We start from the raw sequence: 16,464 nt of genomic DNA on the forward strand, positions 1-16,464 counted from the left end.
AGAGAAATCAGACACAGGATGCCAAATAGTTTGTGCATGCTTCCCTGAATTAAGGGTATTTTCAAAATACTGTATTGAAATCACCAAAAGGAGAAGAAAGGTGAATTTCAGCAGACAGAGGAAAACCCTCTGTACTTTAACCCGAGGTCACTGGACCAAGACAACCTCCAGTTATAGGAATGGCTTGAGTGAGAATGCAGGCATTAGCAAAGCAGCGTTATGGCAACAGCAAACCTCTTATGAGAAGAGCCATCAGCGTTCCTGCTGTTCTTTATAGATCTATTCTGTGATGTACTTCCCAATGAAAACAAGTTTGCACGCGTGGAGTGTGAGAGAAGAAACCCTGCGAACTGGAAGCTGACCCAGAATGTTCAGTCCTCAAGAGCATTCAGCTTCTCTGCCACTGACAAGACCACCACAAGCCACTTTTTAACACTAAGAGACAAATTTCCACCTACACGTTACCAGCTCTTTGCGCTCCCAGGATGGGATTACAAGCACACTTGTGGGCACAGCATTATTAGCCAGCACAAAGCCTGCCATGGATGCTCAAGGCAGCAGTATGCCATAGATGCTTAGTGACTGCTCCAAGGTACTGCTGGCTTCCCTCCTGGGAAACAGGGCCTGAATGGGCACTTTCCCTTCCAGTTTCCTTTAGCAGCACACTTATAACGCTCAGTCTTGAAGAAATAGTTTTTTATTTGTTCTGCAGACACCCAGCTGGCCTTACATAAAGCGATACAAGAACCAGTTTTGTCAAAGTTAAGTATTACAGAAAGACTCCTTGTAAAGCTTACAAAAAGTGAGTCTTGCTACACTACTTGAAGAGATGTTCTTTTAAAAATAATTACATTTCTTATGATGACTTTTAGTTAGTGTGGTATTTCAGGGTTTAATACTGTCTCTGAGGAATTAAACCACCTACACATTTTGACTGCCCGCCCTCCACCTTTTGCAGTTTTGGAGAACAAAAGCAGAACAAAAATGTATTTTTCTTCCATTTGGCAACTTTTCCAAATGCCAGCAGTACTTGCAGTTCTCTCCCACCTCCCTCCACACCCTCTTCTCACCCTTCCTTTCTGTTCCAGCATCTCCAGGGAATTCCTATTGCAGGGTTAGTAACAAGGCACTGGGCTGGTCTTTTAGCTCAGATTAAGTTTTGTAAAACACTTTTACTACGTAAAGTCCCTGAAAGTCATTGTTTAAATTCAGATAACACCATAGAAGGGCGGGTCGTTTTGTGTTGTTTTTTTTTTTCCCAAGGTTACATTACATATTCAAATTTTAATTCATCAACAACTTTTTCTTAAATAATTACTCCGCAGATGTAACTAAGCGCATGACTCCACAGCATGAGGAAAGACAGGCATTAAAGGAATTAAGTTCAAGAAAGAATTCCAGGACTGCATGATAATTTCTGGTTTCACTCCTACAGCTGTCACAGCTGCCATTAAAATGAGAAACCAGTTTTTCAGGAACAGTAACTGGAAGCAAGGATAGGAAAAGTCATCTTAGAGCAACACCACTTCCAACGCTCCCTGGAAATCACTGAGAAACTGTGCCACCTCAATGCACTACAGCTTTGTTTGCTGCTTTAAGGATGCTTAAGATTTGGATGATGCAGAAAAGCTGTATTATCTTGTGAAAAGAACCAAACAGCTTCCTAGGGGAAAGCTGCAGGGAGCAGTTATCTGCTCAGCAACCCAAAGCCGTGACCCTGCCTACCCATCAGCAAGAGAGCAGGCTGTCGCTCTGCAGCACTACAAGTCTCCACTGACAGCAATATTCAGAAAACAGGAGTTGTTTCAGCCTCCTACAATCTAGATTTACAGCCATCTTATTGTCACAGCTTAGAAAAATGGACCTTGCAATACTTTATTGATTAACTCCCTGACCTAGTCTGCAAAATCCTTTCTGCTGAGCCCCCAACCCTCCGTTTGCTGTGAAGATGATCAAGATGCAAGCTGCTGTCATCCCTGCTCCTCACAGCTGGGAGTTTTGGGATGCAAATCGCCACTTTGGCCAACAGCTTGAGAAAGATCCACAAGTACTCTCTGCGTGAGCTTCCAGCTTTCTCTAACAACCCCACAGTGAAAACAGCGAGGTTCTGTTTTGTAGTAACAGCCCGGCTACAAAAGCCTTGCTGACAACTGTACTGCGAGGCCAGAAAACCCCAGAACCACTGAGCAGATCTTCCAAAGCCAGAACAGAACACAAATACACAGGGAACAGAAAATAAATACACGGAATTGGATGGATGGGCATCAGAACACCAGCGGGTGAAAGGAGAGAGACTCAGGGAAGACTCTGTGCTCCCAGAGTCGTCTCACAGGAAGAGTGAGAGCTTGATGTATTCTGGAGAGATTTAATTAGGGATTCTTACCAACACCCACACCAGTTTCTCAAATTCCTTTAACCCACCAGCACTGAATCAACAGGCACAACGCTAATGAAATGGAACTAGAATATTTCCCTGTGCTGGGATGGTAACAGAACAGAAAGCTTGAAAAACAAAGCAAAGAAGAACAAATCAGAGCCAGTTTCAGGCAGAGCTGTCCCTGCATGCACCCAGAACACGAGGTACCACGATGCTGACCCAGGCTGGGGCCCAAACAGCTGGCCCCATGCATCACACCTGTAAGAGGCTCAGAAAATTGCTTTAGAATGTTTGTTGTATATTCATATACCTGAAAAGGCAGCTAAACACCACACATATGGCACGTAACAGATCCCTGTCTGCACACACGGAGACACAGAGCAGCCACACCAAGCCTCCAGCTGTGCGGCCCTGCTTCCTTCAGACGCACCACTACGAGCAGCAGCAGCGGGATGGGAGGGAAAAGCAGCTCGTCTCTTTGCCTAACGGCACACAGGAGAAACTGTGCTCTCCTAGCACTTGCTTAAGACTTCCAGATCCCACAGCCTCATCTCCAGGCACGCAAGAAGCCACAAGCCCAGCCCCTGCACAACGGTACTGCTGGCCTCGCTGCTCAGGCTCAGCTCCATCTCAGCCCATCAGCTGAGGAGAACCACCACTTCCTGGAGGCAAAGGAGACGCCTGAAGAGACCCACTCACTGCTACCCCACAGCAGAACCACGTTCTTCCTCCCCCCCCCTCATTTCCACCAGTCAAATGGGCAGCTATGTAGAATAGTTAAGGTTAGAAAAAAACCTCTAAGACCAGCCCCAACCCAGCTCGCCATGCCCACTGAGCCACGTCCTCAGTGCCACATACACCCCTCTCTTGTGCAGTCAACATCCATGGAGGTTTTCAAGGATGGAGAAGAAGCTTTTGGCCTTGCATGCTTTGACTCACCAAGCCCAAACCCTGAACTTTCTGCAAGCAATGCCAACACACGAGCCATTGTCCATGGAGTTATTAGCGTGCTGTAATTTGATCTCCTCTTTAATACATACATGCTCCATATAGCAGACTTCCCATTACATGCAGGAATTCGTGTGAGTCATGGCACAGAGCAGTTGGGAACTCTGCAGTGAGCAGCAAACTCAGCTGGTTCAGGCTGACCACCGAGCAGGCTGGAACAGGCAGGAGAAAAGGGCCAAGGAGCCAACTTAATGCTTAATGACCCTTCAAATTCTGTGCATGCAACCCAAAAGCATCACCTGTAGAAGCACCATCTGTACCCTTCCACTTGCACAAGGCCGGAGGTGAAGATACTCCATACTGCAGTGCTAACAGGAGCGGAGGTTACAGCCTGCTGAAACTCAGGCTCTGCACAGCAAAGAACACGGCAAGAACGCAACGCTGCAACCCTGGTTCATAAAACAGCACAAGTGTTATAAAAACAACTAATCTCAAGAGCTCAGGCACCTACTTAGGGCACTTTACACTCACATTTCCACCTGAGTCTGTTTCACTCCTGCACCAACACTCCTACCCAGGGCTGCTTCCTACCACCTCACCCACAAGATGGGTTGATATGGAAACTGGTGCTAAAAACAAAGAAAAGGAAAAAAACACCGCCCAACAAACAGTCGTTATTTGCTCCACTTGTTTCATGTTAAATACTTTGTACAAAGGCATTTTGTGAAGACAGTGTTGAAATTTAAGGAGCAGCTATTCATTAGTGCCATAATGACACTTCAGCAGGGCCAGGGTACGTACAGAGTCCTGAAATCTGATTTATTCGCATGGAATCTAAATTTGACTGCACTCGACAGGCCTTAACTGTTAAGAAAGCTGGGAAAAAAAAAAAAAACTTATTTCCTCAAACCACCGGCAAAGCTCCCTCACAGGTACTGCAGACAGACAGCAGCTGCAGAGCATCCACGCCAGACGCCCTGTTCTGCAAACATGGCACTCTGTCCAAGACTCAGAGTAACGGTATTTGCATCCGAGACATAAATAATCACAAGGCTAATATGAGCAACACTGGAAGAACAACAAAAACAAGCTCAAAACTTGGTCAAAAACAAACAAACAAAAACCCTAAGAGGCATTCAGGCTCTTACAGAGCAGTATTTCCACATTAACATTTGGTTAAAAATTGGTAGATGCTCCAGTGCTGTAAGTAGGTTGCTCCGAAGTAACGCCTCATAATTATTTCCATGGAAAGTACAACAGATAGAAGGAGCACAAGTTGATACAGCAAGTTCTCTGCTACAAAACACTCTTTCCAACACCACTGGCTGTGCATTTCTGCCAGCAACGAATAAAAGCTGCATGCTGTGCTCATACAAACCTGCACCAGCAAACCCCCACTGTTGCTGTCACCACTGCTCCTATGCACCATCCACTGCCTCACTGTGCTGACAGCCACTGCTTGGTCTCTGGAAGCGTACTGAAACCCACACCACATCAATGAGCACTTCTGGCCACGCCAAGAAGCAGACAAACCAACTATACTCCCCCCAAGTGAGGAAAACAACTGAAAAAACACAGAAAAATGCCACTAATTTTAAGTGAGACTTTGCACTCCAAAAAGGCATGAATCCTGTGCTCAGCCACGACAGATTAGCAATGCCAGATAATTTCATTATCTAGAAGAGATCTGTTGCTGTCAGCCCCAGGAAGGGACACTACACACCACCTGCACCAGGCAGCAATACCTGCATTGACTGGGCTCTACTGGGGTTGTTGAAATGAAAGATGGAGAAGGATCCATTAGAGAGCATCACTCCCCCTTCCAAAGACACTAAGAGCTGTCAGCCACCAACGTGGCTTATTTTTTCCACAAGGCTGCATGTAAAGTATTCATAATTATATTACAACGCTTATATTCTTGTAACTGCAAACAGTAATTGTTGTGATGAGTACAAAAGGGCAATCTGCATACAGCATGGAACTATCCAACCAGGAATTTATTAGCAGTAAATTGCAAACATGTACAGATACATTTGCAATCTCCTTCTCAACCCAGAGGTAACCAATGCACTGGGGGAATGGCTGTTTACAAAGGTGGATAGTGATAGGACAAGGGGGAATGGTTTAAAACTGAGATAGTGATAGGACAGGGGAGGTTTAGGTTGGATATTGAGAGGAAGTTTTTCACACAGAGGCACTGGAACAGGTTGCCCAAGGAGGCTGTGGATGCCCCATCCCTGCAGGCATTCAAGGCCAGGCTGGATGTGGCTCTGGGCAGCCTGGGCTGCTGGTTGGTGACCCTGCAGGGGGTTGGAACCAGGTGAGCATTGTGGTCCTTTTCAACCCAGGCCATTCTACAAGCCTATGAATTTGAGATGCCTCTCTCCATTTCATTGCAGCTGCACACAGACCAGCCCAGGGGCCCTGCAAGGTGAGGAGCTGAGGATGCACAGCGCTGGGCAGTCCTTCAGTCTGGGCAGCACTGTCTGGGAGCTCCTTACAAAGGCACCAAAACACAGAGCCACAAAAAAATCTGCTATTTTACACAGCACAACCACTGCTCTTCAGTTGGAGCTCCAAAACTGCTGTCTGCCTACTACGGTTTAGAAAGCTTGGCTATAAAAGAACTTATCATTAAAAAAAAAAAAAAAGACAGGGAAAAAGCTAAGAGAGGTGAAGCAGTAGGAAATCATGGCAAGGGTCAGGTTTCCATCATCAGCCTTTGCCAGTTTTGGAAGAGCCAACATACAAGGAGGAATTTTTATTAAACACGAAGCAGCACATGCAGCTTCATTCAATACCCATCTCTTTTTGGTGTTAGGATAATTGCAAGAAGCTCGAGTTTGTAGCGAGTGTACAGTCCTGATTACATTAAACAACTGTTCAAGAACGACACTGTCATCATCATGCACTGCTACAAGCACAGTGAGAGCTGCAGAAAGCACCAATGTGAGCAAAGCCAAACCCACTGCTTCACCTACGGAGTTTACAGAAAGTTATTAAAAAGGATGAAAAACACACATCAAAATAAGAGTTACTTCTGGAAACAAGAAGCAGATGTTCTCCTCTGTTTGGCTCAGCTGTGCTACAGTACAAGAGTGCCTTTGTTACGCTGTCAGCAATAATGTATTTTATTTATTACAGCCATTTTATAATGCCCATCAATGCACTATTTGTGCATGATTTAGATCCACACAGATCTAAATCTCTGTGTATGAGCTGTCGAGAAGCATCACATGCACGCTCCAAATAGCAGACTCTGTTATGACACAACTGTGTAAATTAGGGGTTTTTTTTCCCCTTTCCACTGTATTAATAAAAAGGGAACAGGAAGAGAAGGAGGAGTCGGTATTGCCAAATCAAGTTGAATTAACATTAATCACAAATACCCAGACAAGACATAGCATAAAGTTAGGAAAATACAAGAGCTCACAGTATAAAAATGAACTCTGACTCTTCAAAGCCCAATAAAAGCAAAAGATTTCTGGCCATGCAAAGGCAGTGTTGTCCAGAGCAAAGTCACGAAGAACTGAGAGATGCCTGCATTGGGAAAGAGATCTATTGGAGATGGAGGACAGCACGCTCATAGGAGTTAAAGGGGAAAAAGAAGGAAGAAAAAGAGGCATAACCATGCTCTGTTTTACTCTATCAGCCACTGAGACCCTATCTGCTGTAAAACCACTCCCAACAGACCAACATCACAGCCTTTGTATGGATCAGATAAGGAATTCCAGGCCTCGAAAAAGTGAAGCCTTTAATGAGAGCGCACACAGTGCCATGAACGTTCGCCCTTCCCTCCCAGCGCTTTGAACAAGCCGTTTCCTCCTATTAAAATACTCCCAAATTGCTCATTCAATATCCCCACCTGCGACACGAGGCACAGAGCAGGGATGTGCCAGACAACACCACAGCCATGCATGGAAGCACAGAAATGCCAGGATTTCCCAAATTTGAGTAGTTCCAAGGGGAAATTGAAATTGCCACACAGGGCAACAAAATAGCCATCAAATTCTATCAGTGAGCGTTAGCTATAATACCAGGAGTTCACCAGAACAACCCCTCCCCAAGAACTCAGCAATGTTAACGCACCAAGCATCTGAGCAACAACACCCAAAGTAAAAAAAAAAATCAAGTGTGTACATGTCTAATATGCATAAGTTATGCACTTTCCCAATTAGCAAGCACTGGAATGCTACCACAATGCTGAAAACTTGCCCTAACAGACATTTTTCCAAACAAAAATAGTTGTTGCACCGATAATTAAAATTTTTACTTGGGCAAACCATCAAGATATTCTCCAGAATAAGTTGTAAAAAGGTTTTAATATCTTCCTGCTTAATACCTTACAGCTCACAAATGAACACATCTTGTCAAGATAAAGTCCTAAAAGCCATAGAAAGAATCACAGCACCCGTAAGTGAAAACTGACGTGGTGTTATTTACCTGTACTTTTCCACGAGCTGCTGCAGGCACAGCCCGTGCCACTAATCAGCACAGCCCCAGCCTGTAATTTGGGACAGCCAGGTGAGCTGCAGGATCAGAGAGGAGCAGGAAGGGACCAACAGGGACCAAAACCCACCGAGACAAGAAGTTTCAGCTCATCACCACATCTCAGCCACAGCTGAGGAAAAATCAGGGTGGTTTTCTCCTGCATGCAGCTGGATGGATGCACATGGGAGGAGCGGACGATGCCTTCCTAGGAGAGTAGGAGGGAGCCCACAGCTCTTCCCCATGCACAGCTGGATGCTTCCCGGCCGAGTCACCGGCACACAGCCAGGGAGGGACACTGGGCACAGCTCTGTGCTTCCTGCCCAGCACGGGGTGTGCCAGGATGCTCCGCACCGTGACCAAATAGAAATTAAATCCCTGTTGCAATCACTTCCTGCGGTTCCCTTATCACCCCATCCCCATCTGCTGTCCCAGCTCCCAGGTGCACGGGGCTCTCCAGGCAGGGAAATGCCTCTCTCAGATCAGGCCGGTTGCTGAATGTATACAGACAGAAAGGATCCAAGAAACAAAGCTTCTTGGCTGCGAGCACCCGCCCCGTGAGAACAGAGGCCCCAGTGCTGCCAAGCTGCAGGGACGTGTTTAACTTTAATCACAAGTAGTTGGGCAGCTCGGTGTCTCTAAGTGCTTGCCAAGAAAGGGGCCACATCAGCAAGGGAATTAAGATTATTTTGTTTTTTTGGTTGTTTTTTTTTTTTTTTTTTTTTTTTTTTAATCATTTTTAAGAGGTGCTGTTAGGCTAGCAAATTATTTTTATTTTAATTCCTCCAGAATTGAGACACCTTTGCAAAAAAAATCAAACCTGCACGCAGCCCTGATGGCAGAGTCCATGGGAACCTCCAGAAACCTACACGAAGCCATGAAACAGAATCATTCAGGTTGGAAAAGCCCTCTGAGATCCCCAAGCACAGCCCACCCCACCATGCACACTGACCACATCCCCCAGTGCCACATCCCCACGGCTCTGGAACACCCCCAGAACAGGAGCTCCCCATCTCCCTGGGCAGCCGTGCCTCACTGCTCTTTGGAGAAGTTTCTCATATCACCCAACCTGAATCTCCCCACGGACACAAATCCACGTGAACCCCATGCACGGTCTGAGCATCCAGGCATCACAATGCTGTCAGATTAAAGTCGCACAGCTACACAAAACTTAGGCTTTCATAGAACCATAACGTGAATCACAGCACGGTTGGGTTGGGAGGGACTTCCCAGCCCCCCTAGAGCCACTCCTGCCACGGGCAGCTCACCCCAAAGCTCAGGACCCATCGGGCACCTCCAGGACTGGGACACCATCGCCTCAACGGGGCTCAGTGGGCAGCTGCAAACCGCGGCGGCACAGAGGAAACTCTGCGGACGGGAAAAAGTCTGCAGTAAGGGGGTGAAAAGAAACAGCAAAGGGAGCAGCGAGCAGCAGCAGCTCACCACGAAGGCAGAGCACAGCGGCACAAATCCGATGCGCCGCGAGCGGAGGGCGCAGCCCCGCTCCGTGCCAGCCAGCGCTGAGCGCGCGTGCAACCACGGCGAGAAGTTTGTTTTCAAGGAACGGAACCGCAGCCCCGGCCGGCACGGAGCGGCACGGGCGGATCGCACCGCGAGGAGCGCCCAGCCACAGCGCCGAGCCCAGAGCCACGCGGGGCAGCGCCGGGCAACGGCACCGCGCCGGAACCGGGCCGTGCGGCAGCGCACAGCGGGCACGGATTGCGGGGAAAAGAAGAAAAAAGAAATGATTTTGTCACGTTTTAAAACAGCAGCAAACTCAGTGCCGAAGCGGACGGTCTCGCTCACCTCCTGCGTCCTCTCCGCCGGCTTCTTCCGCAGCGCCTGTTTCACCCTGGGCTCCACGGCCGCGCTCATCCTCCCGCCGTGCCCCGCACGTCCCCCGGCCCGGCACGGAGCGCGCGGCCCGGCCCCGCCGGCGGCCCCTCAACCCCGGCGCGGCACGGCGGGGCGGCGCCCCCCGGAGGCCTCCTGGAGCGGCCCGAGGCCGAGGCGGGCGCGGTGCCGGGCTGCGCTGCGCTCCGGGCGGATCCCGGCTCCTCAGCGGCGCGGCTCCGGGCAGGTGCTGCCCGCTCCCCCCGCCGCCGCTGCGTCCCGCCGGCCGCCGCTCCCCATCGCGCGGGCCCAGGCGGCGGCGCGGCCCCGCCGTGCCGAGCTGCGGGAAGTTACCGGCCGGAGCGGGACTCCCTGCGCCCGCCCCTCCGCCCCGAGCGGTTCCGCCCGCCGGCTGGCAGCGCGCAAAGCCACGCGGGCGGGCGGGAGGGCGGAGAGTTCGGCGTCGCCGCGTCGGCGGCCTTTCCGACGAGCCCCGAGGGCAGAGCGAGGCCCGCGCGGCTCTCCGGGCACCGAGCTCGGCTCCCTCAGACCGCCGCCGCCGCCGTCCCGTTCCCCCGCGCCGCTCGCCTACCGCGCATCCCGCCCGCAGCGAAAAACGCGAGAGCGGGCTCTTTAACCAGAAAATCAGCAGAGACCGAGGGGCGGGCGGAACGGAGGGGAGGGGCCGAGCGAAGCCACGCCCATCTGGGACTTCGGGTCGGGAGCGGCGCGGGCCGAAGGCTCGCGAGGGTTGGGCGGGGCGGGGCGCATGCGCGGGACGGGCTGGTGGGAAGTTGGGGGAACGGGGGGGGGGTCCTCGCCCCGTGTCAGAGCAGCCGGCGTAGCGCACGGCACTGCTCGTCCTGTGCTGCCTCGCGTTTTTTCCTATTTTCTTCCCAATAAAGAAGAGTTCCGTCTTGTTTCGTCCCTTTCCCTGGTATTTCTTCCCGTTCTCTGTCATCTGCCCTTCAGTTGTTGTATTGAAGGATTTCACGTGGCCGTTCCGAGCTGATCGAGGAGATTTCTAGTGTTTCCTTCCAATAAAAACTTGGGGAAATTGGACATTTCCTTCGTTCCTTAACTTTTGGGCGCCGTGCCGAGCAGAGCTGAACGGATGGATGGCTGTGAACTTCAGAGCCGGCATTGATAACATTGCATCCCCAGCAGGGACAGCGTGAGATGCTCTGTAACGACACGAAGGTCTGGACAGGGCTCTGCTCCCGTAGTGTCCATCAAAATGATGGGTTTTTTACTTAATTTGGACCATTTCTGACTACCATGGCTATTTTTGTCCTGAAGGTCAGGAAGTTGTACGAGCATCTGGCAGAACACGTTATCCTTTGTCAACTTCAGTACATAAATATTGCTTCCAGTAGTGTGGGAATCTTCCTAGATCCCTGCCCGAAACCCACGTGGGGGAGAAATGAGTGGAAAAGAAGTGGAACATGAAGCATTCTTTATTAAGAGGTTATTTTTTTTTAGTTTTCTTTTTAACTTCCTGCTTTCTCTTTTTTTTTTTAACCAGAGATGGAAGAGCAAACCGAGTAATTTTCCCTTATCAGCTCACTCAGTTGGCTGTCACAAAAAGGATCTGTCGTATTCCCCACATGCAGGTGACTGGGAAGAGCCTCAGGCGTAACTGCAGTCCATGCTGTGCGGGTTCTCGTGGATCCCTGACATTTTAAATCTTCACCCTGCCTTCCAGAAGGCACCGCGTTGTGCCAGGCGCAGTGCAGAAGTGGGCACTGCACTGGGAATCAGAAGAATGGCCCAGCGATTCCATTCTCTTTGCACGCATTTGTTTCATTTTTGCAGCTCAGCCAGCAGACACACATCCAGCAGTAAAGCATCGAGAGGTACCGAACGGGAACAAAAGCTTCTATTCCCATTTAATTGCTTGGCTCAGCTGGCCCACGAAATGAGGCTTTCCCCACTCCAAAAATACCCAAATTTGGGTAGGTAATGGCTGTAATAGCTACAATTATTCCAGAGGCTGTTTGAGTTGTCAGGTTTATTTTCCCAAATACCTGGAGAACAATGGAAATGAGTGTCATGATCCTAAGTGCTGACCAGCATTACAGCTTACGTCTCCACATGGCAAAGCCTATGTATTTAAATACAATTAAGGAGCTTTCACGAGTGAGTAATTCCAGGGCTGGGATTAAAGGATGTGGTCAAGCAGGATGCCTATTGTCTTTGTGGAAGGGAAGATCTGCTTCCCTTTGCTCTGGGTTGTATCACTACCCTAATAAAGCGTTGCCACTTATCCTATTCTCTTGTATTTATTGAGAAATAAGAATATCCACAGCCTTGTGTTTACGAATCAGAAGTGTGCTGCTATTCGTACAGACAGACTGCAGTCTGGGGAGGTGAAATGTTTCTGCTTCAAACACCTGAATTGGAAAAGATCAGCTGAGCTGCGGGGGGTGCAGCCCACCCTGCTGTTCGCTGCCCTGACACTGCTGGGGATTTCATCGCACAGCTTTCACCATCCTGCACACGCCCCGCATTCGTCAGGGCAAAATTCAGTTTCCTCACCTCTCCCAATGGGAAAAACACACAACTGTTACACACCGAAATATATTTTGTGTGTATTTTTATGTATTCCATAATTTTCTCATTCCCGCGAGTTTTATGACAGCCTGGCTATTTCCTTCCTCTCTCTCCACTATGACTCTTGGGCTATTGTTTCTCATTTCTGAGCACTGACAAAAATTTCCCTCCGGATATTCATTGACAGCATTGGCAATGACTTCTGGTTAAGCTTGGCACGCGGCAAGGAAGGCACACAGGCTGATTGTGTGCCTGAGGAGAGCAAAACCAAACGCCCTGGGCTGCCCAGTGGGAAGGAGCTCTTCAGACAGCTCTGCTAAGTGCCGTTGTGATGGTAACCTCCTGGGTGCAGCCACAGAGCAGTCCCAGTGTGTGAGGTGGTGGATGCAGAGCCGTAGTTTGCAGTTCTGTGCATCACACCTTTATGGGGCGGTTACGTTTTTGTCCCACTGTGCATCTTCCTGCAGTTTCAGTGCTGGGGAGATGGCAAAATGGAGCATTAGGAACATGAGATCTTGAACTTCTTAGTTTGTTTTATTATAAGACAAATTTTCAAGCTGAAACCCCATCTCTCCTTCTTTTCACAAACACGTTTTCCCTGCAGGGTGAGACCCGAGGGCCATTTACACACCCAGTCCCACAGTTCACCATCACAAGCTCCGGTTTCACAGCCTTAATCAACCAGACTGAAACAAGTGGGAAACCCAAGGACTTTTAAATGGGGCACGCAGTGCTTTACCATTTACTGCTCACCTTCCCATTCCCACTGCACATCCCTCCTGCTCCCATCCTCCAGCCCACCCCGCAGTGCACTGTGCTGGCAGAGGGGTCTGATGAAACAGAATGAGAACTGACAAAAACAACCAAAATTGTTATAAATACCCTCTAAAACGAAGGCAGCGGATGTCCTTGGAGCCAGAAGCATTCACACACCACCGTGCAGCAGCTCTGCTCTTTTCTGTCTGAAACAGGTCTTTTTTTTTTTCATCTATCTTCTGCCGTTTTATTCTTTCTACACAAAACCTGGAAATGTTTGATTCCAGCCCCAGCACTGTGCTGGCAAACACTAAAAGCACATATGGGCCCGTCTGGATACTGGAGGTATCCAGCAACAGTCTGCAGACGTCCGGGCTCTGGGCTGCAAAAATGAAAGTCTGGGAGGGGGGAACTCGTCCCTGCAGGGAGCAATCTGGAAGGGTTCTGCATTTGCCTTCCCTTTGTTGTTACCATCGTGTTACAGCCTCAGCTGTAGGGTATTCCTCGTTTGTGGGAAGCCATGAGAAAAGGGCAGGTGTGCAAGGAGTTGGAAAGCAGGAGCCCTCCTTCCCTGCAGAACTGCCCAGCCGGGTCAACGCATCTGATTCCAAAAGTGCTCATTAATTAACTCATTCATTAAAAAGTCATCTCGTTTCATTTCGGGTTCCGCTTCAAGTTGTACATTCCTTACCCCCGAGGTGGTTTTGCAAACGCTGTCAGTTTGTGACTGCGACCCGTTGCGACCCAGAAAGAACACGCAGTGAATTTGTGATGTTCTGCCGTTGTTTGCAGAGGCGCAGAGCCAGAGCCTTGCATAACTCCGTGCTGGAGATGGATGAGGTGCTGCAGGGTTGGTGGCACAGAGGATGGAGCTGCGCTGGGCAGCTTGCTGTGTTCCTGCTGCTGGGCTCAGCGCCGCTGCTGTGTGCAGGGCAGGGAGTGCCGTGCCACGGCCTGCGGGGGGTGCATGGCCGTGTTTGTGGCTGTGCACGAGCTGTAATTTGGTTGCACAGAAATGGTGTTCAGCTCCGGAGGCTCGGAGCGGGCCGGGGAGTCAGGAATGTGCCGTGAACTCATTGCAAAGCTACGCAGGCCAAGATTCCCTCACTCGTCCTCTGCTCGTGGTCACATTTCGATGCTGTTGGCCTTGTTTTTGGGATGAGCAGAGCACAAGTGGAACACCGGGAGCTCACAGCTCCTCCGCGCCGATGATTTGTGTCCCCACTCGTCTTCAGCAGCTGCTTTTATCATTGCTCTGCATGCCGACGGCCGTCCTTACTGCCTGCAATCTGTTCCCCGGCACTCACTGGCCCTGCAGAGCTCACAGCTGTGTGGTTCCCCCACAGCCATCCGGGCAGCTCAGGGCCATCCCAGGCTGCAGAGTCCACCAAGTTCCATTCTCTGTGGGTTATCTGTGGGCAGAAGTGAGCAACGTGCTCACGTGGTGCCAGCAGTGAGCAGAGCGGAGTGCCTTCTGCAGGCTGAATGCTGCTGGTTTAACTCGCAGCAGAGCTGCAAAGGGCTCCTCCTCTCATGGGGGGTTCTCCCATCCTCCCCCCCTGCAGAGTTGCATCCCATGGCTGATTCAGTGCTCTGCTTCCCACCGCAGTGCTGCGAATTTACAAACTGGGAAAGGCTCCATCAGGTGGGAAAGGAGCGCTGGCAGTGAGGCAGGAGGGATTCCTTGTCACCAGCACAGCTCTGCTCACAGCATCCTCCGGCTGCTTGGTGACTGATGCGTTCCTCATATTGCCCATGGGCAGATCCCACAGATACCCACGCTGCATTTAAGCAGTGGGGTTTTGCTGCTCTCCTTATTCTTTTTGGCCTTTGCAGCGCAGTGCTTCCCCTCAGGGAGCAGCTCCTGGGAAGGGCCCAAAGGTGGTGCTGAGGTTAAGGGCTGCTCCCCACAGCCCGAGCTCATGGCTGGAGATGTGCACACAGTGAAGGTGGGCTCTGCCCGCTGGTGTTGGGGTCCTCCATGTTAGTGCTGCATCGCTCCAAGCAGTGATTCCGAAGTTCTTAACAATCTGTGTCTGCTCCGTGGAAAGGCCTGGGCTTTGCTAACCTGTAATTTCAGAAATGGTCCACAGATTTAAGCTGCAGTTTCAAGAATAAATTTCCCCGCGGGCTGATGGCTTTTGCAGCCTAAACCAGCATCAGAACGACGCAGAGACCTTCACTTAAACTGTTGGAGCTACACAAGAAAAACAGGACTGAGGAACAGAGCGCGAGAGCATTAATTACAGCAGCACAGCTGTAATTACCCCGTTTGCTGAGACTTCTCCCTCCAGTTGTGTCAGTCGCTTTGTAACGCGTGCGAACAGCAGCCCTCCTTCCTTCTGCTCTCTGAGTGGTGATCACAATTAGGCGTGATTTGTACTTACAGCTGCTATTAATAAATCCATTACTTGAAAATTCGGTGCTTAATTTCTTCGGATTCAGCACACTCACAAAGCTACTGGAGAACCTAATTGCCCGTGGCTGTAATTTCGCAGTAATTACGGAAGTATTGCTGCATGTATTCTTTCCAAATCAACCTAAATTCCCTGAAGTGAAAGGTCCCCGGCAGGAAATAAAGCAGCCCCCAGTGACCCCTCCCACAGCCACTCCTCGCTGCATCTCCATGGCACATCACAGTGCACAGAAGTTGTTCCTTTGCTCATGGGAACAAGATGAGGTGGGGGCAGATGTCCCCCCCAACACCAATGTACTGAAAGAGGGGGATTTCTGGTGGGCTGCAGCCTTGTTGTGGGGGACACACATCCAAAAAAAGGTGTCAGCAGAGGAGCTGGGTTGTGGGTGCTTAGGGAAAGGAGCAGCAAAGAGAGCCAGAGAGCTGGAGATGGGGCAGAGACAAAGCATGGCAAGGAGATGCATCTGCTCATCTCCTGTGCTATGCTCAGAGCTGCCCGTGCCCCAGTGGGGACACAGATGTCTGCAACCCCGCTGGGAACCAGCAGCTGGGACACATGGAGCCTGAGAAATTCATCCCTGCCGCTGTGCAAATATTTCTGGTAATAAAAATAAACAAAGAGAGGGGAAGGACGTGCTTCTGTTCTACCATGCCTCCCAGTGGGGACTGCGAGGCAGCAGAAGACCAACGGAGACCCGCGAGGGCTGCACAGTGCAGGCAAACCTGCAGGAAATGCAGACATTAAAATAAAGTTTTCCCCTTAAAACTTCCTCAGGGACGGTGCAGTGGCACAGCTGAGCAGCCTGAGTGCTGCTGCTCTTCCTGGTGCTGAGCAACGGCAGCACTGCACCCCATTGATGGGGCTTCAGTGTGAGCTCAGAGCTGAGGAAGTGGGTTCTGATATAAAAAACTGCAGAGATCTCAGCAGGATTTGATCTTGGGGTTCTTCTTCAAAGCCAAAAAGCAAAAAGCACCAATTGCAGTAACGCAGCATCTCCAGCGAGCTCCAAAACTTTCCAAAAATCCGAGCGCTGATATATTTAGCATCGCCTGCAGAAATAGCAAAGATGGTTTTGTTGTACACAGCCAAGAC

General features: G+C 50.1%; 1 protein-coding gene across 7 annotated transcripts in view; it reads right to left on the bottom strand.

The window, feature by feature from the left end:
- Positions 1-9,773, bottom strand: part of RAPGEF6 (Rap guanine nucleotide exchange factor 6) — a 105,833-nt gene extending 96,060 nt beyond the window's left edge. For all 7 annotated transcript variants that reach the window (XM_090150712.1, XM_090150708.1, XM_090150706.1 and 4 more), the window contains exon 1: positions 9,620-9,773. In XM_090150712.1, coding sequence (XP_090006838.1) covers positions 9,620-9,688 — 69 coding nt within the window. In that variant the 5' untranslated portion in view covers positions 9,689-9,773. The remainder of the gene's footprint in view (positions 1-9,619) is intronic.
- Between the last annotated feature and the right edge of the window lie 6,691 nt (positions 9,774-16,464).

The sequence above is a fragment of the Phasianus colchicus genome, chromosome 15 (assembly GCF_987193195.1).
Source record: "Phasianus colchicus chromosome 15, bPhaCol1.hap1.1, whole genome shotgun sequence".
Classification (NCBI taxonomy): domain Eukaryota; kingdom Metazoa; phylum Chordata; class Aves; order Galliformes; family Phasianidae; genus Phasianus; species Phasianus colchicus.